Source organism: Pyrgilauda ruficollis, unplaced genomic scaffold (genome assembly GCF_017590135.1).
Source record: "Pyrgilauda ruficollis isolate IOZ18807 unplaced genomic scaffold, ASM1759013v1 scaffold3, whole genome shotgun sequence".
Classification (NCBI taxonomy): Eukaryota; Metazoa; Chordata; class Aves; order Passeriformes; family Passeridae; genus Pyrgilauda; species Pyrgilauda ruficollis.
This window is the reverse complement of record NW_024524377.1, coordinates 198,449-224,684: the sequence shown is the minus strand read 5'-3', so window position 1 is coordinate 224,684 and position 26,236 is coordinate 198,449. Positions and strand designations below refer to the sequence as shown.

Below are 26,236 nucleotides of genomic sequence, written 5' to 3'. Positions count from 1 at the left end.
AGACTGCTCTTTCTTCAGTAGTAGAAAGTGAGGGGTTTTTTCTGGTTTTTGGTGGAAGAAGAGATCCTGGCGTTACTTTACAGTTCGGTCCCAATTGGTGCCTGAGGGATTCACCTTTTAAAACACTGGGAGGCTCCAGCACTGCAGGGAAGGATTTGCCCCCTGCTGCTGTTGTTGAACAGTTTTTGTTCAATAGTGCAGAGCTGAGGCCCCACGGGACACTCCAGGTTCACACCAACCCCAGCCCCACATCCTGTGGGACACCAAGGCTCCCGTTTGCCACGTGTCCCTCGAAGTGCCCTTGTTGATGTGTGCTGTTTCCCTGGCTGCTTTCCCGCAGGGAATGGCGATGCTGTGCGAGACCATCGAGGAGTGCTGGGATCACGACGCCGAGGCGCGGCTGTCGGCGGGCTGCGTGGAGGAGAGGATCATCCAGATGCAAAAACTCACTAACATTATAACAACAGAGGACATCGTGACTGTGGTCACAATGGTGACAAACGTTGACTTTCCTCCCAAAGAATCCAGTCTATGATAGTTGCACTGGTCATGAAGTGACCACAGGACTCTTCACTGGAGCTGCTACAGCGCACGGACTGCTGGCGTCACTGCTGTTCCGGGTGGCAAGAACGGATGGTAAGTCTCTCTGGAACATCACCAAGAGGTGTTTATCCTTTGTTTTCCCCTCCTCCTCCTCCCCAACGTGGATCCATGAGACTTTCTGCATTCCCTGCTTACACCTGAAGGACGTGACTGAGAACCCCTCACGTGCTGATAAGGAACTTACAATGAAGAATCCGGACCTGAACGGGCTAATGAGAATTTTAAACACTGACATCCGATTTCTTAATCCCTGTCAGAAGAGACTAATTCCTTTAAATGAACTACTGTTATTTTTTTTAAATCAAAAACATTTCATTTCAGATTTAAAAACAACAAAAAAAAAAAAGGGTAACTCGTTTTTATTGCATTCGTTGTTGTTTATAAAATGACTATTGTAATGCGACTACGACACAGCTTGTGAATGTTCCGTGTGCTGCTGTTCCGTGTACAGAAACAAGAGTAATCAATGGGATAGAGCAAAGAGGCTTCCAAGTATTACTTAACCTCCCTCAACCAGGTATACCTCAGTTCCACCTCGCTAAATTATGATTGACAACACTAATTGGAATAATAAACCGCTCCGTGTTTTGTAAATGATGTATTCCCAATGCCCTGTGTTATTTAAGAAGGGGAAAGCTCCATGCCCCCAGGAAGTGGCCATTCCTAGAGCCGTGTTTTTAGCCTTTTCTTGTACTCGCTTGTTGTGTATAAAAAAGAAAAAGTGCTGTTTATTGAAAGAAAATTTTCCTTCCTCTTTTAGTTGAAAGCTTTTCCCTCCATTTCCCAGAGTATCTCATCCATTTATTTAACTGAATACTATTTAGGTTTGCTGTGTCTGAGGAATATTTGAAACCTTAAGCATGACTTTTTTTTTTTTTTAATTTTCTCTGAGCTGTGACACTGGAAAGCTCTGAATTCTTGTTGTTTTTTTTTTTGAAAAAGAGTCTTTTTCCTATTTATGTTTGTGCCGAGGTCGCCGCGTGTTCCCTGTCCCGCCAGGCAGTGGGGGCTGTGTCACTGTTTCAGGATCACCTCAGGAAGCTCAGTTCCCCCAATTCCTCACCCTCTGCTTGGAGATTTGCAGCTTCCCTCCACTCAAAGCTCGGTGCCATGGGAGGGGAGTGCAGCTCACTGCCTGTGAGCCACAGGTTGAGCCTGGAGTCACACACAAAGTTCTAGCCACAGATTGCAGATCCTAAATGTTACAAATTTCAGGGATAACCTAGTTCTGCTCACAATATGCAATGACCATTCCGAGGTAACGAAAGGAATTTCAATGGCCAGAGCACAGACTCACAGAAAACGAGGGAAAACATGGAAATTCACAACTCCAGCACTGGAGTTCAGGGTGTCAAGCCTTGTGCTGGAATTACAGTGGCTGGTAGCTGGGTGCCAAAGTGCTTCTCCCAATTCCTGTCCCACTGCATTGATTGGATCCTTCACACCAAATTCCAAGGACAATAAATGCTGTAAGCCCCTGGAGAGCAGAGCCGGCAGCGGCCCGTGGTGTGCTGTGTCCTTGTCTGCGTGTGTCCATCCCAGTGTCCCTGGAAAGCAGCAGGTGGCAGCTCCTGAAGGCTGGCTGGAACCTGGATCTGGGAATTCATCCCTGGGAGCAGTGGGATGTGATGGATGAAGCAGAGCCAGCTCTGGGCAGGGAGGGAGGAAGGAAGGGCTGATGTTCAGCCAGGGCTGTGGCACTGCTGTGCCCGATGATCCTGCTCCAAGGGGCCATTGGAAAAGGGAAGGAAATCCAGTTTGTGGAGTCCTCTTGGCTGGACACTTCCCTTTGGCTTCCATTGTGCTCCACTTTTAATTAAACTTCACACAGAGCAGGACAGGAGCGGAGTTCTGAACGAATTCCACCACGGACTCCTCGGGGCTTCTGCCCCTTCCCTGGCAGAACTGGAGCCACGGGCTGGTTTCATTCTGTGCCGTTGGAAATTGATGCAGAAATTGAAGCTGTATCCAAGTCCCTCCTTGTGCGTGACCCTTCCCAAGGAGCTGCTGCAGGCTCGGGGCTGGCTCCTACCTTTGGGATATCCCTGCTGTTCCTGTTCCACTCCCAGCTTCCTGGGATTACCAGCATCATGTAGCGTCCCTGAGGAAAGGCTGCTCCTCCCCGAAGCTTTTAATGGCTCAGAATGATCTCCCCACTCTGCTCTGCTCCAGCTGTGCCCCAGGGCTTGGGAGTGAATTCCAGTTTCACTTCAGAGCATTCAGTGAGTGAGCTGGGAGCAGCGAGGGCAGGATCCGGGAACGGGGTGCTAGGGAGGATTCTGGCATTGCTGGGGCAGTGCCCTTGGCCCCTTCCTGCCTGGCCTCACCAGCTGTGACTGTTGAGGGTGACAAGTTCCTGTCCCAAGTCCCCAGAGCTGCCCTTCCTGGGGTATTCCCAAACTCCCCTTGAGCATGGAATGACCCAGGATCGGCAGTGGTGCAGTTCTCAAACCTCACCTGTAACCAGTGCTGAGACTTGTCCTGCTCCCATCAGCATCCACAATCAGTCATCACCTCCTCTCCTCTTTTCCAGCTTTTTTTACCTTTTTAAAGACATTTCTGTTGATCAGGAACACTTGGTACAAAACACAGGAAGCTGCAATACACGTCCCTGGGCAAAAGGACTCCAGTAGCATCCTTGATGGAACATCTGTTACCTCAGATACTCAACCAGCAGGACTGCTTTGCTTTCTCCCTCCAGTTTGTTTTTTTCAGTCCATCTCCTCTTCGTTACCTCTCGAGTTTGGTGAGCGATTACTTTAACTTTCCTCTTTGTATTTGTCAGTGTTTTGGGCACAGGTTGTTGTACTACTGTTAAAAGGCACTTGCTGCTTTTCTGCAGGTGCCAAAAAACCAACCAACCCCCCTCGCCCTCAATAAAGTGATTGTTAAATATTGTACAAATACAAATGTATACTCTGCCCTCTTCCCCAGCGGGAAAATAAAAAATGTGACTACTCTGACTTGCAAATGCTTCTTCGAAAACTTTATTTTAAAATAAACACATGGGGCTGGTCCTACAGCAGCTCTGGAACCAAACTCTTTGAGTTTTGCTCCAAAAAATTTGGTATGGAATGATGTTACCTTGTACTTGGCATGGAGCAGGCTGTTGGATTAAACATTTAATGAAGTAAATTCAGTTGTGATTAAAGATTTAATTGGATACATTTTCCATGTCAGGTCAGATTTGAGATGGAAAAGTGCAGTGTGAGCTGTGACCTGATGGGGCTGTAGAAGGGAGCCAGGAGGGCAGCAGGGCCTGAGCCAGGATCCAGAGCCCTCAGCCACAGGGAGAAACCCAGAGCTTGGATTTCTCCAAGTGGGAACTGAGAGCAGGAGTTGGCACTGAGCTGAGCTAAAGCACCTGGCAGTGAGTGAGGCACAGTTCTGGCTGCTGGAAGGGAACAGCAGCACCGTTCTCCCTAGAAAATCCCAAATGAATCAGCAAAGAAAACTGCTTCCAAAAATTCAGTGATCCAAACACCGTCCTGCAGGTAAACATTCCCTGTGACGGGGCTCCCAGCATCCCAGCGGGGCTGGTGGAGCTCAGAGCCAGCTGAGGGAGGAGGCTGCCCACTGCTTGACGTCGGTGGGGCAGTTGGGGTACACCTGCAGGGCGTCCATGATCTGGCTGCTGTCCAGCAGCAGCTTCATCAGCAGGTACTCGCGCTGCGCCCGCGCCGACGGCCGCTCCAGCGGCTTCACCAGCTCCAGCTGCAGCAGGTGCTCAAAGGCCTTGGGAAGGAAAAGGGGCACTGCAAGGGAACACCATTCCTGCCCCAGAACACCCCACTCCCTTCTAGGGCTGTGTCTGACCACGCCAATCTGTGCCCTGGAACTAAAACTGGAATATTTTACAACTCAAAAGAAAATGCGCTTCAGTCTCACCTTCATGACAACTGGCTTCTCAAAGTTGTACATAGAATGTGCCTTCCTCTGGATGAACTTCTGGAATTCTGCAGCAGCAGGAGAAGAAAGGGGCAGTTAGAAGTGAGTGGGGTAGGGTTTGTGAAGCTCAGGCATTGCTCTCACCATTGTAAACCATCTGGAAGTTGAAGGGTTCTCCATCATAGACCTCGTTCAGGTGTTTCATGGCTATGATGAGGCAGATTTCCAGCACAGACAAACCTGCAGGGAAAGACAAGAATTCCAAGTATTTCCCTTGAGCACAGCCAGTTCACCCACTCCGTTCATTCCTCTATTTTTATATGCTCTGGGCCTCACCCACTGGTGTTCTGTACCTTTATTATGTAAAGGAATTCCAGAATTCAAAATCTTACAGAATTCACAGAATGCCCAGGTTGGAAGAGACCTTCAGGATCATGGAGTCCAACCCAGCCCCAGCACCTCAACTGAACCCTGGCATTGAGTGCCACATCCAGGCTTTGTTAAACACACCAGGGATGGGGACTGCACCACCTCCCCGGGCAGCCATTCCAGAACTTTGTCACCCTTTCTGTAAAGAACTTTTCCTAATATCCAACCTAAACTTCCCTTGGTGCAGCTTGAGACTGGAGAGGATTGATAAGAGAACATTTGTTTGCTGTGTATTTGAAGGAGAAATGTTCAGGATTGGGCTGTTCCCACAAAAAGGAGAGAACTGGAAGTGTCCAAGTTGGCATTGTTGGACCCACAGGCAGGTGTGACTCAAAGCAGCTCACACCCACAGGGAACACTGCCTACACAGCATCTCCTCCACCTGGAGAATTCCAGGGAGGAACTCGACACCTCCCCTGCTTCCAGACCAGTTCTGGGGACAAGCTGGGCTTTACCATGGACAATGTTGGCCTTGGAGTCGGTGCTGTGCTGCCTGCTGGCCTCCTGCAGGTCTGCAGCCGTGAGCAGGGGGTGGTGCACGGTCACTGCGCTGCCAGCCAGCATCTGCAACACACACACGGCTCACTGCACTGCTGGGAACGGACACGACTGCCTGGAGGAACCCTGGAACAGGAATGGATACACCCCACACGCAGAGCAGCTTCACGCTGAAAACCCTGCAAACAGGGTTTGCAGTTCATTTTTTTTGATGAAAACCTCAATTTCATCTTGCCAGGAAGGTTTTCCAGGCTTAAAACCTTAAAGCCTCCTGATTCCAGGAGATAAATCCTCATGAACCTGTTTATATCCATGGCAATGGATCAGGCCTCACAGGCTGCTGCAGGAATGACTTACAGCTGTTCTGAACCTGCTTTTGTGCCCAGGGACACTTCCACTGTCCCAGCCTGGCCTTGGACATTCCCAGGGATCCAGGGGCAGCCACAGCTGCTCTGGGCACCCTGTGCCCATGCTCCCAGCCAGGAATTCTCAATTCCCAGTCTCCCATCCATCCCTGCCCTCTGGCAGTGGGAGCCATTCCCTGGCTCCTGTCCCTCCATGCCTTGTCCCCAGTCTCCCTCCAGCCCTCCTGGAGCCCTTTTAGGCACTGGAAGGGCTCTGAGGTCTCCCCAGAACCTTCTCTTCCCATAGTTTGTCCAGGAACTCCTCACTCATCCCATCCCTCCAGAATCTGTATTACGTGCTTTTATTGGATTCAGAACAAAAGGTCTCTTTCCAAAGGAAAAGCTCAGCACATGCTGCAGACATGGGGAAAGCTGAGCCTCAGCTCTTCCCTGCTCTCAGGGAGGCTCTTGGTTGCCATCAGCTCCTTTCCTGGCCTCCACTGCAGCCACAGGCACAGAATTTTGCCCTGCACTAGGAATAATCTGCAATCTTGTCACCAACTCCAGTGCCCTGAGCACCACCACGAGGGCTCTGCTCTGGTTCTCAGGGTGGCTCTGAGCACTGCAGGAGGAGCTGGGAGTGCTGGAGCCAGCCCAGAGCAGGAGGGCACACATCTGGGCTGGCACAACAGCCCAGGGGCAGTCAGGGGGCTTTTCACACTGACACAAGCACAGGGAGAGTTTAGGGTGGTTAAATATGTGTTATTTATCCTCTATAAATGTCAGCACATTTATATGAGCTGTGTTCAAAAGCAGAATTAGGGAGGCAGCTTAAATTTAAAAAAGACCCTCCAAGAGAGCTGCAGCTCCTCTGTGGTGATGGAAGCTCAAGTAGAAAAAACAGGCTTCAATATGAGCAGATGTCAGGATCCACCAGGAACCAAAAACAATCTCAGAAAGAAAAAAACAATTTCAAAAGGTTTCACCTACAGTTTTGTTTTATAAATGGGAAGGCTTGGAGAAAGTTAAGCAGCAAAAGCTCAGCCCCATCTGAATGGAACAGTCCATCCTCACAGGGTAACTGCTGCACAACTGGAGTTACCCCACTCACTGACACAGCACAGGCTGACAGAGCCTGCAAGGAGCCAGCGCTGGCTCAAGTGCAATAAAATGCTGTTTCAGGCAAAGCTCAGTCAAATGGCCTGAAAAGCTCGAGAGCTGCTCAGGAATTACTGCAAGGAGGTGTTTCATGAATACCCAAATACACACCAGGAGCAAATGCAGCGAGCGCAGGTCTTTGGTGTGCTGGAAGAGCTTCTGCAGCACGTCCTGCACGGTTTTATCCTCTGAGAGATGCTGCAAGAAACAATAAAGCCATGTTTTAACCACCTCATACTCACTTTTCATCATTTCACACTCACCTGGAAAAATAACAGGTAAATATATTTTTAAAAGAGCTCAGCTTACACTTCACAATAGTTTTCATATCCAACCTCAACTTTTTGGTCTTTCCTGTGACAACTTTACCTCCAGACTTCAATAAGCAAAGATGCTCTATAATAATTTAATTTATTCCATAGCACACTCAGCCAGTCTTAGGTAAAAGCTTTACACTTTTACTGGTAAAGAATATGTGTATGAAGTAAACCAGCTTTACACTGCTCTCACTCTAGAATTTTTCCTAAAATCAAGGATAAAATGCTTAAAGTACCTGAACATTATTATTCCATTTTTGTGCAAAAGACTCATCGGGAAACTCAGCAGGAAGAGAAAGCTGTTTCTTAAATATCTTAATGTATTGTTTAAAATCAAAGGAATTCATCAAATATATCTGTCTGTGGGAGAACCTTGACTTTACTCTCTTCTCCAGGAGCTCCAGGATATCCTTGATGGGGAAGAAAAAAAAAAAAAAAAAGGAAAAACAGTCATTAAAAAGCAGATGAATTTGGTGCTTCTTTGCTACAGCACAGACAAATGAAGTAAAGTGTGCTGAAAAAAGAAAGAATTATTGAATTCTCAGGCTTCAAATGTTGTAACATAAGTTCAATGTTCTAACAAGCCCTTTGCTGATGATTTTAATTGATGTGCCTTGCAATGCCACCAAGCACCCCGGCCCACGTGATGCTGCACATCACACAGGATCATTTGTTGCTAGGAAACCCAGCAAAATGTCTCCATAGATTATGGAAATATTTCAGCTACTTAAGGCTGAATCAAGCCTTGCAGCCTATCAGGGCTCTGGACAAGTTGTTGTGTGCTCACACCGGGGTGCCAGCTGACAGGCCACATGCTTTTGTCAGCCTGAGAGAATACAGCTTAAAAATCCCAAAAAATACTTAAGAGCCGAAAAAATCTCCTCGGAAACAGCAGCTGTCACTCTGGAGACACTTCCTTAATTACACCCCAAACAGGGAATAAAAGGTTCTAGACAATGGGTGAGGAGCACACCAGACTCAGGACAGTGATGATGCAAAAGGAAAGATTGTAATTTATTAAATCAACAATTAACCTCTCTATTAACTTCCAGAAATTTGCCCAGCTGGGTATCACCTGATCCCAGTCAAACCCAGAATCAGGCTTTGATAAGAGATTTTAATTATTCTTCCTGCCACAACCCAACTATCTCCAGCTAATGTCATTGTAAAATAGCAAACTGAACAGGGATCCTGAACTCATTTTCTAGCAAAAGTGAACTTTTGCTAGAAAAAGGGATCCTGAACTCATTTTCTTTTTTTTTTTTTTTTTAAGAAAGGAGATTACTGAAGTGGTTTCTTTAAAAAAAAAAAAAAAGGAGATTTAAACACAGTTACTGCAACTCTGTCCTTGCCAACTGCCAACCAAGAAATTCAGGAGCCCCTCCAAAGAGTGAACCATGGTCTAATACTGAATGTGTGTCCTTAGAAATGTTGGTTTGCTCCTTTAGCAGTGAAACTGAAGGCTTTGGGCATCTTCAATTGGTCTCAGCACAAATTATTTTTTTTTTTTACATCCCTCTTCCCAATGAAAAAGTTAGAAAAATGGATAATTGAGCGAAGTCTCTTAGGAAATGAAGGTTCCAGGGAAAGAGAAGTCATTCCTACCAAGACAAAAGTCCCTTTAAAACAGGTAAAAACCTGGAATGAGGAAATGCCATTTCTCACCTGCCTGCAGGTGAGCCCAATAACTGTCACTGGGGTCTGTGCAGACTGGGAGATGTCGAAGAGGTTGTAGAGCAGGGTCTGATTCTTGTGGTGGACAAACAAATCAAACTCATCCAGGACAAACAAAATTGGGCAGCTGCTGCTTCGGTCTCCTGAGAGAAATTTGGAGAGTTAGCAGGGCAACTCCAGCACTAGACTTCCATTGCTACAGCTTTCTTTAATAATGGGGTTAAACAAAAATGCACACATCTTCTTTCAGCTTTTCACTAAGCCCTCCTTTCCTACACATCCAACAGAAAAAAGGAAAATACATGGAAAAACTGGGAAGGTTTTGTAGTGTTGTGCCAAACAGCATTTTGGCTACAAGCAACACAGACTTGGCCAATTTTATTTTAAAAACAACATAACAATTTTTAATAGCATCAATCTGGATAAAAGAATCTGTCCTTCACAGCTAACATCACATGCAAGCCTTAGAAGTTACAGCAGGTGTATATACTGTGTTCAGTGTAGTAATCAGTATTAACTATTTTTTACTATTACTATTTTTTAATATTATTTTGTAACTATGACACATTCCTGGGCTAAGTTTCTTCATTCCACCTGTAAAGTAGAATTAAAAAACTCCACTTTCCAGTCAAGTGACCCAGAGTTTCACAACAGGGATTTTTAGTGTTTACCTTTCCTCAGAGCTTCAAGGAGGAAGGCAAGGTTCTCAGCAAAACTGCCCTAGACAGAAAAGAAAGGAGTTTCAGAATAGATTTGTAGTGTCATTCTCAGAATTGTCTAATTCCAGCAAATTCAGACATGCAATGGAGGCCATTCCCTTCCAACAGTCTGCTTTCAAAAATGTCCAGTGGTACTTCATGCTGTACAATGATAAACTCCTCAGGACAAGAACAATGAGGGATAACTCTACATTCATCCACCTTTTCCCAGTCTGAAATCCCCAAACTGCCTCAGACAGGCAAAACTCAGTGATCAGGAGAATGCCTGCAATCAGCTCAATTCAGAGGCAGCTCCATCCTTCCTGAAATAGCTGTTGCATCCTCATTTTCCAGCCACACACATGGAAAAAGTGCCACCTAACGTGTTCCACTGAGAGGGAGCAGGGTGCAGGGTTTAACTGGCAACTTTATTGAACAGATGGAAGCATCAAACACTTCTGAAAAAAAAACACTGAATGGCTGTGCCCACCCTGGTCCAGTCACACAAATCCTCCCACCCTGCAGCACTCCAGGTGTGAGATGAGAAATAATGAACTGGAGACCACAAGCCCAATCAAAAGGGGGCAGAAAACCCAATTTAACCTCTGGATGTGAGTTACAGATAATGAGGGAAATTCATTTTCAAGCACTTTGGTCACTCTCTTTAGAACTGTCTTCAGTACTCATGTAAATCGGTTTATCTGTGGGAAAAGGGAAATAGCAGCAAATATTTCAATAGAAATTCCATGGAAAATGAGAACTCTAGGAAGCCTGGATAGACTTCCTTTTTGGACAGACCAAAAAGGGTTGATAATATATTAAAGGTCCTGCTTTTTGGTTGAATTCTTTGTTTTGAAATGTTAAAAACAACATTTCCAAATTCCCCACGCCTCTGAATAAAGTTTCTTTGGAATACTTAAGTTTGGAACACTTAAGGAATACTATTAATAATAAATACTTAAGGAACACTATAAATACTCAATCCTTTGGAATAACTTTGGAATACTTAAGTTTGTTTTTGTGGGGCTTGTTAAGGCAGAGTTCCCTTCCTCCCTCCTGTAAGGCACAAGTTGGTGGGTTTTTAAAAAACAGTAAGGATGCATCAGCACTGCTCAATCAGCAAAGGGAACCCCAGCTCCTGAGTCACAGCCCAGGCAGGTCCTGCAAGCTCCATCCCACACAGCCCCAGTGTCCCAGGAGAGGGTTTTGGAGGCGGGAATGAAGTCACTCACAAAAACTTTGTCCCCAACCACATTTTCCAGCTGCAGCTGCCTGGTGATCTCCTTCAGGGCCACTTTATCATTTGTCTGCAGAAGCCCTGAAAGAAAAGGATTCCTCATGAAGAGCTGGCAGCTCCTTCACTCCCACTAGAAACTTAACAGCAGCTTCTCCCCCTTTCCAGCCTTGCAGAGCTTTTTGCCTTTTTAAAAATCAGACTGGACAGGAGTTTTCTGTACCTGACAAGTGACTTAATTCTGTCACTGAGAGCACAGAAGTTCTCTCCATATAGAGAAATTCTACAGAGAGGCACTTCGGAGCTCACAGACAAACATGTCCATAATTTAGGCTGGACTAAATTGCTGAAAGCAAGAATTCACTCAGTACATACAAAATACAGAGCTGAATATAACAGAACCCTGGATCAATGATGTTTTACTTGCCATTCAGATGGACTTCCAAGAGGTTCTCTCTCACTTGTTCCATTTCCCTGAGGTCTTTTAAGACATGATTTAATAACTAGGAAAGAAAAAATACAGAATTTCTGTGAGAAAATTTTTTAACAGCAAGGATAGTGTAATTACAGATATTATAGGACAGGAAACAGTGTGTAAGGTTTCATTAGGGAACATGTTTGAGTAATTGCCAGACTAAAACACTAAAATGACAACTTCGCCTTCACCAGCCATGATTGTTAAAATTACATTTGCTCATTCTGCTGAACTGGGAGGGAAAGGAAAATAACTCTGGTATTTCAGTCATTTTTGGGCTAGTATCTGGGGCTTCTGCCTTAATCAAAAAGCTTTATGAATTTGAGATGTGAGAGAATTTGACTCTTGAGTTGGTGCCATATTCAGCTTCATGGCTTCTTTGGATGCTGTAGGAATCTCTGCTTTAAATCTTAAAAGAAACTCTGCTTATTCTTTTCTTCTGGAAGACAAAATTAAAACTGCATGATTGCACCAACTGCTGCTTATAAAACTCCCAAATTTGCTGTCCATCAAGATCTTGTTACTAGTAAAAACTTGTATTAAAATATCTGTAAGTAGTGGAAATGTTAAATTTAAAAATTAAAAGGTACTATTTGCTTTGGCTTCTTCAGAGGAGGATTTGTAGCTCCCACCTCTGTGCAAGTATAAATATATAAATATACACACACATTATTTTCTTTACTCCAGCATCTTTCACTTGCTATATAAAAAGGAAGTAATTGATTCTGCATAGGTGATTTTGCTAACTTATATTCTGTCTGAAAGGACCATAAATTCTCATCACATCATTTAATGTAAACATTAAAGACTTGAGTGTTTGAATACTGTTGAAGTATTAAACACTTAAGTTAGAGGTCATCCCTGCATGTGCCTCAGCTAAGGGAAATTCCCTTAAAATACAAAACCTACACTTATAAACCATAACCACTAAGGAATATTCTGCTCCATGGCAGGTAATATTCCTGACCATTCCCTGTATACACAGAGCTATGGAGAAACCCTCCCCTCAGACCACTCCTTTTAGAGCTTTCGGATGCCTTTTCATAATTTTTACAGTGAGGGCCCAAAACCAGGTTAATTAGAGAGTAATCAGAACACGGCTTTAATTGCAAAGACAAGTGTTAGGAACAGATTTCTCCATGCTGCTCCTGAACAGAATTTCCACAGCAAGTCCTGGAACGTGTTTCATTTCTAGGCAAACCATTAGCAATTCTCTCTGTAAAACCAGGCAGAGCTGCAAAGGCTCCCAGGATGTCAGTGAGGCTCTGCTGGACCCACACAAAGCTCCAAGAGCTGCTCCTACCGCCGTTTTCCCGGATCCCCGGGGGCCGATGATGAGGGCGGAATTACTCTCCCCGTGCACCGTGGTTCTTTTCAGCAGTTCCAGCAAATGTCTGTGTTGAAAACAGAAATAGGCTGAATCCTCAAAGCTGACAGCATCCCCCAAACCCAGGGAAAATTCAAAGAGTAAAACTCGATCCGCTTCGGCTTGCTCTGAGAGCCAACACTCAGGGCATGCAAAATGTAATACAATAAAGTACAAAGGGCTCAGTGATCAGAGCTCTTAAAATACTTTAAAATATTAAAACATGCAGAAGTTGAGAGTATCACTAATTCATAAAGTTCTGCAATTCTCGGCCTTGAAAGGACAGACTTCAATAATTATTTCTTTCTTTAAGAAATAGATAGCTTTCTGTGCTACCACTATTCCTCAGCAGCTCGAAATTACCTGCAGACAGACTCATCACCTCAAACCACGTTTAAAGTGCTTACAGCAACCTCTGACACCTGCAATTCCCAAATGCTTACACATCAATCATGTGTTTTTGGAATATGGGATACTGACACCCTGCTATTGCTTCTGAAGGGGTGACAAGTCAGCCAACACGTGTGGCTTTGGTCCCTGCTTGAGAGCCAAGAGCCCTGACACATCCTGGGAAGGGAAAATCAGAGCTGGGGAGTGCATTGTGCTTTCCCTGCAGGATAATTCACTACCAGTGAGGACACAGCCTGTAAATTGCTGTTCAGAATTCCAGTATAAATGGGGGAGGCTTGTTTTGTAAAACTGACATAACAGAAGCACATTTCCTCACAACAGCAATAAAATGCCAATGTGAGCTCTGCAGGTACAGTACACTGTTTTCATAAATGGTGTTGTCCCTCTTGTAATGAAAACTTGTGCTCACATCGGGTGATTCCACTTACTTTAAGTCAGCCTTGGAAAAATTAATTGTTTAAAACAAGTTCTTTAAATGAGCGTTGGTTATCTGCAGAATTTGACCTGTATCTGTAAAATGATCAGTACTGGGACAGTTTTATTGTCCCACTAAATCCCTTCTTCCTAACCCTAAAGTCCCCATCTGGATGGCCCCATAGGAAGGTTTAAATATGGGTTTCTGCTTCAACAAACATCATGTTGGAACAGAAATTTTAACATTTACTTCTAACACAGTTCACCAACAAACAAAAGCAAAAATAAAGTATCACAGCAAGAGAATTTAACTCCTTGCTTTGCCAGGCCATTACACAAAGTCTTAGGACATGCACTGAAAGTATCAAAAAGAAAAGTGCTTCATGAATGAGAGATGTGAAACAAGGACAAGAAATCCAAAACTCAGATCCTGACAAAACCAGAAGGGAACAGTTGTATAAAAACTGTCAAAACCCGAGGCAAATAATTTTTAGAAGCACTGGGCTAGAAGTCACTTTAGCCTGGATCATTTAGTAAATCAGAGAGGCAGAAAATTGTGACTTCACCAGACTATTTCACTGCTGCAGTTAAATTAGAAATCCCTGACTGCTAGAGCCTGCTCACTCACCTGTACTGCTGCTCCAGCCCAAACAGTTTTCCAGCAGCACAGTGGTGACAGAATCTTTCACGTAAGATTTTTTGTACCTAGGGATGTAACACAGCACAGGAAAAATATTTGGGGCTCCAAACACCAGAATTTACCAATAATGTAACTACAGCAATAAAATAACAGTAAATTAGGCACTTTTGTGGTGTTACAAATATTCTATAACACATAAATCTTTACTGCCATCAAGGATACAAGGGTCTTGAAAGTAAGAATAAAGTTGCAGGAGGCAGAGTATTGTATAAATATTATATAAAGGAGAAAAAGCAATTAGAAGATATTAAAATATATAAGAAATCACTGATCCAGGGGTAATTCCTTGCAAGATGCATTGCAGTTTTTAACCAGCAACTTTGGGAAAAGAGGAGAATAAAGGTTTTAAAAAACCAAACAAACTAAAAACTGATTTGGCAGCTGCTGTCCTGCTGCCAATATGTCACCTGGGTTCTGATTCACCCTACAAACTGGAAGATAAAAAGTGGATAAAAATAAATTTCTGCAAATCTGTGGCCACAAACAGTTACAAAAGCACAAGACCATCCTTTAAGTTTTTTACTACGTTATTACTGTAACACCTGAAGCACCCAACAGGTGGGAAGCTGAAAGAATTACAGATACAAAAGCCATTTAGTGCCCTAACAATTGTATCCAGTATCTGTACGAGTCATTCTAACCAGGAAAAAAAAATACAAATTACATGAATGGCAGAGGGTGGAAAAATTCCATAACTTGAAAAGAAAATAATGAATGAAGATGTAACTGACCTGGGAAATGCACTCAGCACTTTCTGCACTGCTCTCCTTCAACTTTCGCTTGCCCATTGCAGAAGGTTTCATCTTGGGAGAAAATTAACATTTTATTAAATAGCATTGCTTTCCAAACAATCCCAGTCAGAAACTGTACTTAGGTGTTGGTCATTTTTAAGGACTGTAATGAACATCACTTCTTAACTAATAAAGATGCAGCAGTCCATCTTCCTAGTGAAAAAGAGCCAAAATGCTGAAAGAATTTTAAATTTATTTCTGGTAACATTAAACCCATGTTTACACACATCTAAAGTGCACTGGCTTTAGGATGCTTTAGAGAGTTTAAAATAATGTCCTTCTGTTTCTGCAGCTGGAACAAGTTACAAGCACACACTAAAAGACACAACAATTACGTTTTTACAGGAATAACTGGCCATCCTTGTTTATAATGTGCAGTTAATAACAATAAGCACAGCATCTCTCTGGACAAGCTGGCTCTGAAGGGGACTTGAAGGGGTCCTAAGGGGACTGGGGTTCCCTAAAGAGATTTGGGTAGATCTAGAGGGGGTTTGAGGGGAAACCTTTAGGGATTGGGGGATCACAACGGGATTGAGAAGTTTGAGTGGGTTCTGAGGGGGATTCAAGAGGGCCTGAGGGAGGCTCTAAGGGGGATTTGGGTGGAATTACAGGTCTTGAGGGGAATTAGGAGTGATCCTGGGAAGGGTTTGGAAGTGGCCCTGAGGGATTTGGGGTGAGGAATTTATGGGGGCTATGAGGGTCTGGGAATGCTCTAAAAATGAATGGAGGGGGCGGGGGGCAGCGTGTCCATCTGGGCAGGGATCTGGGGAAGGGCTGCGGCAATGGGGAAGGTGGGCGCTCTGAGTGCGGTGACTTTTCGGGGCTGGGGGCGTCTGTGACGACCCTCATGAGGGAATGGAGAGGCCTCAAAGAGCTTGGGAGGGTCCGTGAGAGGCTGTGGGGACGCTGAGAGCGGGCTTCGGGAGGACCTTGAGAGAGCCCAGGAAATGAGGGAAGCCCTACAGGGCTTGGAGTGTCCCGGGATACCGTCCGGCCCCCGCCTCCCCTCACGACGTTTCCTGCCTCCCCTCCGTCACCTGAGGGCGGCCACCCCCGCCCTGAGCCCTCACCTCACCCCGGCACGGCAGCCAAGACCCCCCCGGGCAGCCATCCCTCCCCTCAGAAACCGATCCCGCAGCCCCCGTTACCCTCCTCACAGGCTGCATCCGCGGCTCCCTCAGAGACGCCGGAGCCCGAGCAGACGAAGGGCGGGCGGGAGGGCGCATCCTCCGCTGCTCGGCACGTCCCGCCCGGCGGGGCCAGCAGGCTGAGACAGATCGCCGGCTCTTTCTCCGTTCCCCCGCCTCCCTCACCTGCCGGCGCTGCCCTCACGGCGCTTTCCCGCCCTCTCCTCCCTCACCGGAGGGCGGGACCCGCCGCGCGCGCTCCCACCGGCCCCCGCGCGCGCCGCCCCCTCACGTCACCGCGCGCTCCCCGTTCCCCTCCCTTCCCCTTCCCTCCCCCTCCCGTCACTTCCTCCCCGTCCATTTCACCCCCCTCTTCCTCCCTCCTCATCCACTTCCTTCCTCCCTGTCCCGGATCCGTTTCCGGGAGCGGCGCGCGCGGCGCTGTGGGAAGTCGTCGTCTCCTCCTCCTCCTCCTTCCCGACAGCGGCGGCGGCGATGAGGAGGAGCGCGGGGGGGGGCGGCGGCGGGACGGCCGGTTGTTCGCGCCGCTGAAGGGACACGAAGCAGCGCCGCGCCGAGGCGGGGGCGGGGGGCCCCGAGTCGCTGCCCCCCCGCAGCCCCGCCGGGGAGTTTCTTCCACATCCACCCCCAAACACACCGAGACCCCCCCCCGTCCCTCGGGGGCGGCCCCGCGGAGCGCCGCTCCCTCCTCCTCCTCCCCCTTTATTACCCTTTGTGTGCGTCTCCGCCTTCCTCCCTGCGCCCGGGGGCCCTGAGGTGAGTGCGGGGGGAGCGGCGGGGCGGGGGGGGCTGTTTGTTTACCCCGTGTTTACCCCCTGTTTACCCCGGGGGGGCACCGCCTGTCACTTCGGGCCCCTTCCCGGCGCCCCCCGCCCCAGCTTTGTTGTCGGGGGATGCTCCGGGGATGCTCCTTTGGGCCCCTCCGGAGCGGGAGGGGAGGGGGGCGATGGTGGCGGGGGCGCCGGGCAAAGTTCGGGGTGGTGCGGTGGGTGCTGAGCCCCGGCCGAGTCCCGAAAGTGTTGTTTTCCCGGGATAACAGCGAGCCCCCGGCGTTGCCCCCCAGGTTCCAGGCCGTTGTTTGACTTATTGTTTGAGTTATTAAACCCCTGCGGTGGTGAAGGTACAAAGACCACTTGTACAAAGACCCTTTGCCGAGCTGAACTTCCAGGGATAGACAGTCCAGGAGCTGGACTTGGTGTTTGCGGGGTTGGGATGTGGTTTGGTGGCAGCCCCTGGTTATCGGTGGTGCCCGGCTATATTTGGGCAATGGTTTGTTCAAATATATATGTCGGGATGTGTTTTTCCATGGCTTTCTGCTGGGAAGGCCAAGTGTCTCCATCCCCGCTCGCCGTGTTGGTCAGGTGCTGCTGGTGGACTGACCTGACCATGTTTTCTGCTGGTTCGAGGGAAACTTGCGTGTTCAAACGTCTGAAATAGGTTAAAATGTAATGGCTTTAAATGTCAAACTAAATTCTGGACTCGAGGAGATGTTGGGAGAAGCCTTCTAGATGTTTGCAAGGATCCAGAAGTAAGAGTTGGAGCATTAACACCGAGTTGAAATGAGACAGTCCCCTACACAAGTAGGATGTTTATATTGAAATTGCTGTTGTCTGCTTATTTCTGGAGCTTAATTATGTCCTCTGTAATTTCCAAAAGACGGTTGGAGTGCTTTGGTTTATTTTGGGCTTATTATTTTTGGTTTATTAAGTGCTGAGCGCAGAACCATGGAGTAGGCCATGGGTGTGTGTTCCAGAGGGGCATCCCAGTTAAATGGTGGTCAGCAGAGAGTGTGCGTGTCACTGTGCCTCATGCTGAAGGATGCCCACAAGAAAGAGTTCTCCTGACATGCTGGGCTGTCTCCCATTTCTAATTTGTACCCACGTGTCTGGTGGGAAGCAGCAGTTTTGGGGTCGGGCTGGGAAGAGTTTGCGAGAGCCGTAATTTGGTGAGGTGGAAGGAGCAGGAGAAGACCAGAGCTGGATTGATACTGGACAATGTTGTGATGGAGAATTGGAATCAGCAGCCATAACTGTAGTTCTTTCTAATAGTTTGCTGTTAGTTTTCTTTTTTGCTTGTAATAACTTTGGGTTTAAACATGTGGAGAAAAAAACCTCGACGGCGTCAATACCCAAAATCAGCAGATCTGTGTATAAACACCCATGATTTAAACATGTGGCTCTCCTTTTAGTTTACTACAGGTAGGAGTTGGACAGCAAAAGCCTGTCCAAGAGTAAAGGACATCATTTCATTATTTTATTTCATGACACTGCTGCTTTTCTTAGCCTGAGATCCCATTGATCTGCTTTCCTCTGTACATGGAAGTCTATAGTGCCTGCAGGATTACATTCCCCGTGTATGTAGAGCTGCAGCTCTGCCCCCAACTTCCACATCCTACAGTGGTGTGATACAGTAATTATTACAGGGATTTAACCATCTCCTTGTGTTTTGGGCTTTAAAGTACCTGTGGTTTGGTTTAATATGGTTACACAGTGAAATTGAACAGGATTCTGAAGCTGGGCAGAATAATTCAGGGGTTTTTCTTGCTTTAAATCCTAGAGATAAAATTACTGATAAGCCTTCATTTCCATAGGCCTCCAGTCCTGCAGCCAAGTCTGTGCTGGAGGGAGAGCTGTGGGATTGGGGTGGGAAGGGCCCTCTGAAGGAAGCACTGCTGGGACTGGGATTCTGGGTGGCAATTCCTGCACAAAGGGGTCTCAGGCTAATTTGGGCCTTCTGGCTGCTGTAACAACTTTCCAAAAGCTGAAGGAATTGGATCTTTCAACCTGTGCTAGGAAAGGTTGTGAATTATCAACAGCTGTAACTAAAAGGCAACAGTTTCCTTTTATTTGGATTCTTAAGCTCTTTTTGATGCTATTATTGGGATATTTACAGGTGCTGATTGCTTTTGGCAAAACTTGGTTCGGATTTTCCAGTTCTTTATCTTTGGGGACAGAATTAACAATTATTTTGCTGTATTCTGGGTCAGTGTCTTCCTGGGCTCTGAGGGCAGATAGTTTGGAGTTAGCAAGGCCCTGCTGTGGCTGTGCTGAGCATAAAGATGGTGTTTAGGCCTGACTTTAATGTTTCTGTGGAGTTTGCTGCCATACCTTCCTTCCTTTGTGGACAGATGAGTTGGTCTCTATTTGGATTAGGGAGGCGGATGTTTGAGGAGAATCTTTATGATGCAATACCTTCAATAATTGAACTTTTCTTGCAGTCCTTTCATTCTTGGGCTGTGGAGGGATCAGTGTTTCTCCTTGTTCAAAAGCACTGGAGATCCTGGCATCAGTCACAGTCCTCTCCAGGATGGAATGCCTTGGGATTCAGCTGGGTTATTTAATTCGCTTTGTCAGTGGATTTTTTTTTTTTTTCCCCTACTGTTCCTCACCATTTTTCCTCCTCTGTGGAAGATCAGTGGCTGGAATACAGTCTGTAAGTCCACCATGAGTTTGTGGCCCAGCAGCCAGTGCTCCCTGTGGATGTTCCCTGTGGAAAGAGCAGGCCAGGTGGGAGGCCCCTCGTGCCCATCTGGAGCCCCACTAATGTCCCAGTGTCTCTCTGTGGGCTTAAGAGGCCACGTGCAGTTCAGTCTCAAAGCAGTTCAGTCTCATCTGTTCATGGCCAGGGACACAAATTTTGAAAGTGGCTGAGCTTCTTTTGCAAAAATCCTGTCAAAACTTCGGGAAAGTGGGGGATTCTGTTTGTTCTTTCAGGCTTGTTGGGTTGTCTGAGGGTTTTGTTTTGTTTGGTTGTCCCTGTGTTGGTTCTTGTTCTGTCCCAGTGGAAATCAGAATTACCATTGCTTTCAAAAATAAAAAGATACAGGATACATTTATTTCCTTTTTAATGCTCTTGTGTCATTAAGGACCTGCTTATTCTTTTAAAGAGTTACTTGAACGTTGGAAACCACAGGCTCTCATTGGCTTTTCTTTGTATTTATTTTTGGAACTATTAGATGGAATAATACTGCTCAATCAGTTTCAAATGGGCCTGCACAGGAACCAAAGCTGGTATTAGGGATGAAATTTTGGAAGAGCAGTGGAAATAGCTTTCAGGATGCTTTAATTTTTCTCTGTGTATCTGGACCTAAATGAAGAGGGAATAAAACAAAAAGCAGCAGTTAAGAAATTGAGAAGTGCTGACTCCTTCCCTCTTTTGAATTCCAAGTTCTTTATTATAGCAATTTCTATTTCCTTGATGAATCGTCTAGAAAGGAGTTCAGACTTGGTACCATTTTTAAACCAAGGTAAAATTTGTCAAAATCACTTGGACTACAATGTTAAAAAGTGTATGAGTACACATGCAAATGAGTTTAGCTGCATACACAAATAGATAAATATATAAACGAGTATCTACAAGCAGCTAATTTGAACTTTCCAGTGGTGCTTTAGGGTCCTCCTGCATTGTGAGCCTTCAGCTCCAGGCTGGCAGCAGCAGTCAGTGAGAGCCCTGCCATGGCTATTCATAGAGCTTTGTGAAATGAGTTGGTCATCTGGCTTTATCTGCAGCCTGACAGGTGCTCCCAGCCCCAAAATCTCCATTGCCTCCCATCCTTCCCCTGGGAATGACCCAGGAACAAATCCTGCAGTGGCTTCAATTGTTGGCTCTTTAGGCGGGAGCTGGAGATGCCCAAGATGCATTTCTTGTTTGTTTGAGGAGGTTTTTTCTGAAATATTCTGTTTCAGGAGCTTTAATGTGCTTAAAAATGAAGTGGTAAAATGCTTGAAAATTCTTTTTTATGTTTCTAAGCAAACCTTTATACTTTCATTTATTACTCTGGTTAAATTCAATGTGCTGTTTATTTTATATATTTTTATTTTCCAGAAAATGTTTTAAAGTGAGCAATATTTTAAAAATTCTTATCCTGCCACAATATCTGATAACCAGAACTCATAGAAGCAATATATTAATTCATTACTTGGCTATGAGGTAAAATTGAAGCTTGGGTTAAAAAAAATATATATTGTCATAATTTTTGCTTAGTCCACATTTTCAGTGGCATTAAATGCAGAATTATTTTGGTGTCTGAGTAATCTGAAATGTAAATAGCATCTGAAATATGAGGGCCCTTGGTTTGCAGCATCAGTAGCGTGGCCTCGCTCAGGAAAATTCCCAAGTGAGGGAAGCAGAACAGTTGTCAATTGTTTGCACAACAAATCCTGCTGGATCAAATGGTGATATTCCCAACGTTTAGATCAAGGAAGGCACGAGATAATGTTGCCTTGTACCCCACTGCCAAAGGAAACAAACACAGCCTAAGTTAGGAGAAAATTTGGCCAGCCAGAACCTGGGCCTACATATCAGAAATACAGATAGTCAGAATTTTCCATTCATGCTGCCTAATGGTTGAAAAACATGGAAATTCAATTTCACTTGGCCAATTTTATACTTGGTTTTTAAGCTCTGGTAGATCATTGCCAACATGTTATTTAGGATTATCTGTTGTGACAAATTAAAGGCTTGATCAAAATCCGTGAAATGTTTGGGTTTATCTTCATCCTTGAAGCTTTTACCTGTCTACTTCATATATATTTATATATTTATATAGGTGACTAGGCCCACCAGAATGAGTACAAATGTCATGTGTTTTGGTAAGAATGATTCTGCAGCTTCAGTCTAACCAAGACACATGAAATAATGAAAATAATAAACATAGCCTTATATTTTTGGTTGTGTTTGTCCCTAATCTATTTAATTTAATTTAATTTTTTTTTACTTTTAAGACTGATGCAATGAAGCTTTATGCATCTATTTAATTTTTTTTTTATAAGCACACTGTCAATTCAAGGAGATAAATTTTATTTATTTTAACTGTGTGTAGCAGAGAAGCACAAAAAAAAATTGCGCTGGATCCTCTCATCCAAACTGTAGATAAGAAGAGTTTTTTTAGTATCTGCTATTTTTGGAAGAAAACACTGCAAAAGTGAACAAATGAGATCATTGATTCAAGAAACAAAGTAGTCAGGAATCTGTAGTGAGCTGTTTTTTTCAGAACAGAACTTCCTTTTGTCTTTTAGGGGTTGGGGGCAGGAGAGGGATACGTTGTTCCCTCGTAATCTTTATGGGGAAGAGGCTTGGATCAGATTTCAGAGGTGGATGTGTTGGTGATGCAATGTGGTGTTGTCTTGTTGTTCCTGAACGTGCCTGCCTGCAATGGCAAATGTTGTAAAGATTTCTGGCTTTTTAGTTGTTTCTGGAAGGCTCATCCCATGTTTGTCAAGGAGTAGTTCCCTTTGCAAACAGTGATTTTGCTCAAAAAATATGAATTCTCCCCATTTATGCTATGCTAGGAAAGGTTTGGTTTTTGGAGATGCTGTTTAAAACGACTTTTCCTCCCACATTTTGTCCCGGGGGAATTGCTGGGTTTGGGAGCTGGAGCCCAGTGGAAGGTTTGTTTGTGCTGATGGCATCAGAGCCCCTGGCCATGGCAGGCAAACCCCAGTGAGAGCTGAACCTTCCCTGGCCTCACATCAGCCTGCCCAGGGAGCTGCAGAGAGGATCACAGCCAAGCACTGGCCTGAGATTCCCTCCAGAAATTCTTTCCACTGCTTCCTTTCAGGTTCACAACTGGAAAGACTGGGATCTGTGTTTGGGATTGTGGCTCTTTAAGGTTTCCAGTGGAAGTTTTGTCCTAAATAAGGGCTAAATATCAGAGCAGGTATCAAAAGCCTTCTACCACAACCCTTGAGTTGTCCAAACTCAAAGCACTGTTGGCTTTTTCCTGTTAAGATAATTTAAACACTGAGGGCTGGGAAATCCCACCTGCTCAGGGTAGCCAGAATGGACAAGAAAATGAACCAAAAACTAAACCCAAAAATTCCATGTAATACTCGAAACATGTGAATGATGTTTGAGTTTAAGGACCATGTCCTTAAAAATCTGTGGGTTGTTGGAGCCTTTTAAAACCCACGTGGCTCCCCTTGAAGTTGCCTGGGTGTTATTAAGCAATAAAACAGGGCTGTGTCTGTGGGCCAGCTGAAGCAAACCATATCTGGGCTGGAGGCTATTGGTTCCTCACCTCTGTTTTAAAATTAGTCCAATCATTTGCAGCGTGATTCATTTCTAAAAATGACTTGTCCATCTGTGCAGGGTGCCCTGGCTGGAGCGTTGCAGTGCTGCTGGGGCTTTGCTGGAAGTTGTGTTACTCTCGGGACATCTTGGAGCTGTTGTATCCCACTTTTCTTTGATAAAAATGTTAATTCAGGCATTAAGCTGGGTATAAAAACTGTGGTGTGGGTGATTTTGGTTTTTGGAAATAGCTATCCAGTGTTTCTACTCTTGAGACTCCACTAGTAAATACGTAGATATGAAATCTTCAAGGAAAAAAAAGAAATATAGTAATAATGTCTATTCTGTTTTCACTGCTAAAATATTTATCAATTTCTTAGGTGTTGGGTCAAGCCCTAAATCTGAATTTTTATGAGTTGTAACTTCACAAAGGTCTTGGGGAACAAAACTTTTAACAAAGTAATGTTCCCCCCAAAGTTGGGCAGCTCCTTCATCAGCTGCCCTGTGGGTTCCTGGGGGGTCACCTTCCACCTGGAGCTTTCTTCCCAGAACTCTGGGGATTCCTGGGCTTTTCCCTATGCTGCTTTCCCTGAAAGCTTCACAGTTATGAGTCAGTTCTTAATCATCATCTGTAACTCAGGTCCTTTGATGGAAGAGTCCTGCTAAGGATCTGCAGACATTTAGAATCTGCAGAATTTAGGAGCATGTCCCTGGAACTTAAAAATAAACAGAAAATCAAGACAATATTTTGAATTTTCATTTTTATGTTAAAGGAACTTAGATGCCAGTAAAAGTATTCCCATGGGTAAGAGTAGCATAATTTTTCTCTAAGTAGTAATTATCAGACTAATAACTGTTGCTTTGTCAGAGAAGGAATATATAAACTTTGGAGAGCCTGTTGTTATATTTTCTTAAATTTCAAAGAAAAAAAATCAAAAAGAACTGATCAATACTTTCTCCAAGTATTGATCTATGCTAAATAAAACTAAGTTTAACTTTATTCAGGTTTTTTTTTTTGATATTACAGATATGATACAAGAGCCTGAGAGAGACTTATCCCGTAGATGAACAGTTGGAAGTAGATTATTTTCATTTTTAATGTTACTGCCTTCAAAAAAACCAGTAAAAAACTGTTAATATTCAGCTTTTGCTAATTATTCCAAATCACTACAATACTTTGTGTGGAATTTATTGATGGTATATGTGAGTATGGAATGTTTCTGGTCAATTATAGAAAAAATGAAAAGCTTTTTAGTTTGTGTTCTGGTAGATAGTAGTCAAAGGCATTTGTAATATAGGAAATGTTCAGTACAATGGTGGTGAATGTAAACTGAATTGTTGCTGATGGTGAACCTTAAATTGAGGAGATTTTAAGGCATCTCCAGTTGTTGTCTTGAAAGAAAGGTCTTTATAGAGGTTTTTATTGAATGTTCCAATGTTGGGAGTTGGTTGTCCTGGGCTCCAGAGGTCTTCACAGGCAGGTAGGATTTTGGGATTAGGTTCTGTGAACCTGCATGTTCATCAAAAATTCCCAAATAATTGTTGGGGTTTTTTTTAATCTCTGCATTAATCCTGTCCAGTGTAATCCGTAATTATTCTGTCCTCAATTTGCACGGACTCTCCTGTTGTTTACTCCTGCTTTACTCACCTACTTTATTGTGCCCCAATAGACATTCCTGACAAGTTACTAACTCTGAGTTGCCTTGGGAATTGTCTCTGCGTTTTTGGGTCAGCGAGTTCATCACCCCACAAAAAAACCATCAAACTTCAGGGAATGCATCCACTAGGCTGAAATATTTTGATTTTTTGTGCGCAGGGTGATGGAGCTGCTTCAGGGGAGGGGGATTTCCGTGGAGCTGCAAGGTGCAGCCTGTGGATAACCCCTCGTGCTGCTCTCTGTGGCTTTGGGGTTGGGGAACGGGGGGTTTGGCTCCCCAGAAAGGAGCAGGGAGGGCAGGGCTGTAACTGAAAGCTGCTGCGGGGGCCTCGGGGCCGCAGGAGGAAGGAAGAGAGCGGGGAAACGTTCGGAAGAGGCAGAGGCTGGTGGGCAGGAGCAGTGAAGGAGGATGGGGATGGCAGCAGGGAGGGAAGGGGATGAGGCAAAGCTGGAGTTTGGGGCAGAGTTAGTCAGGGCTGTAATGAAAATGAGGGGAATTTGGGGAGCAGGGGCCTGTGGGAGTGTGTAAATTGTTTACCTTGACAGAGGGGAGCAGATCAGAGAACCATGGAATGGTTTGGGATGGAAGGGAGCTTAAATAAAGCTCATCCCATTCTACGCCATTCCATGGTTGGGTCATCCAGCCTGGTCTTGGACACTCCCAGGGATCCAGGAGCAGCCACAGCTTCTCTGGGCACCTGTGCCAGGGCCTCACCATCCTCCCAGGGAACAATCCCTTCCCAATCTCCCATCCATCCCTGGCAGTGGAAGCCATTCCCTTGTCCCCAGTCCCTCTCCAGCTCTCCTGGAGCCCCTTCAGGCCCTGCAAGGGGCTCTGAGCTCTCCCTGGAGCCTTCTCCAGGTGAGCACCCCCAGCTCTCCCATGCTAAACTTGAGGCATCATCAGGACTGTATCAGTGCCCCAGAAATGCTTTCAGATCTTGGAGGGCTTTGGCCTGGGTGTTTGGGTTTCCAGGAGGGAAGTCTCCAGGAGCTCAGTCCATGACTGGAGCTGGGTTCTCCTTTGTCCCACCGCGGTTCTGCTCTGCTCCCAGCTCTCCTGGGCAGCCCATCCATGGCTGAGTTTTCCTAGGAAAGCATCCCACTGTGGAGAGGATGGCTGGAATGCTGTGCATGCCTTGCCTGTGTTGTGTTTACTTTGACTTTATTCTCCTTGCTCGTCCCCTGAGTAAACAATCCTAATCCAGTGCTGCACATCCAAGGCAGCTCTGCTGGATCTCAGAGAAGCTCCCTGCCTTTCTGTGCCTCCTTTTGCCATCAAACACAGTATTCCTGGGCTGGGAAAACCACTGATTTATATGGATTATTCTAATCCAACATCATGCAAGCAAAATCAAAAAATAGTTTGACTACCTAATGATTCAGAAATGCAGACGTGTTGCCAAAAATTTTAGCATTTGTT

General features: G+C 45.3%; 3 protein-coding genes across 11 annotated transcripts in view; 2 read left to right on the top strand and 1 right to left on the bottom strand.

Annotated features, from left to right (window-relative positions):
* ACVR2A (activin A receptor type 2A) overlaps window positions 1–3,566 on the top strand; it is a 51,695-nt gene extending 48,129 nt beyond the window's left edge. For all 3 annotated transcript variants that reach the window (XM_041472858.1, XM_041472859.1, XM_041472857.1), the window contains one exon: window positions 341–3,566. In XM_041472858.1, coding sequence (XP_041328792.1) covers window positions 341–535 — 195 coding nt within the window. In that variant the 3' untranslated portion in view covers window positions 536–3,566. The remainder of the gene's footprint in view (window positions 1–340) is intronic.
* Window positions 2,370–16,429, bottom strand: ORC4 (origin recognition complex subunit 4). 2 transcript variants are annotated; one of them, XM_041472860.1, is made up of 14 exons: window positions 16,149–16,429; window positions 14,941–15,012; window positions 14,138–14,214; window positions 12,622–12,712; window positions 11,271–11,346; window positions 10,842–10,927; window positions 9,583–9,631; window positions 8,903–9,054; window positions 7,474–7,647; window positions 7,032–7,118; window positions 5,376–5,484; window positions 4,636–4,731; window positions 4,492–4,559; window positions 2,370–4,338 (listed from the first exon to the last, which is right to left on the bottom strand). In XM_041472860.1, exons 1-14 carry the CDS (start codon window positions 16,224–16,226, stop codon window positions 4,150–4,152), a joined length of 1,404 nt encoding a protein of 467 aa, XP_041328794.1. In that variant the 5' UTR covers window positions 16,227–16,429; the 3' UTR covers window positions 2,370–4,149. The 2 variants fall into 2 exon arrangements, with proteins under 2 accessions (XP_041328794.1, XP_041328796.1); XM_041472862.1 differs by having other exon boundaries at window positions 16,158–16,429.
* Window positions 16,430–16,590: 161 nt separating this feature from the next.
* Window positions 16,591–26,236, top strand: part of MBD5 (methyl-CpG binding domain protein 5) — a 111,831-nt gene continuing 102,185 nt past the window's right edge. For all 6 annotated transcript variants that reach the window (XM_041472823.1, XM_041472822.1, XM_041472821.1 and 3 more), the window contains exon 1: window positions 16,591–16,904. The gene's annotated coding sequence lies outside the window, so the exon portion shown is untranslated. The remainder of the gene's footprint in view (window positions 16,905–26,236) is intronic.

Bases quoted from the DNA above. Each gene is read 5' to 3' on its own strand.
- ORC4 (XM_041472860.1), bottom strand. From the start codon at position 16,226: ATGCGCCCTCCCGCCCGCCCTTCGTCTGCTCGGGCTCCGGCGTCTCTG. The intron at 14,215-14,940 runs GTCAGTTACATC...TTACATCCCTAG, and splicing joins GTGCTGAGTGCATTTCCCAG to GTACAAAAAATCTTACGTGA. The intron at 5,485-7,031 runs GTGTGTATTTGG...TGTGTGTTGCAG, and splicing joins GCTCGCTGCATTTGCTCCTG to ATGCTGGCTGGCAGCGCAGT.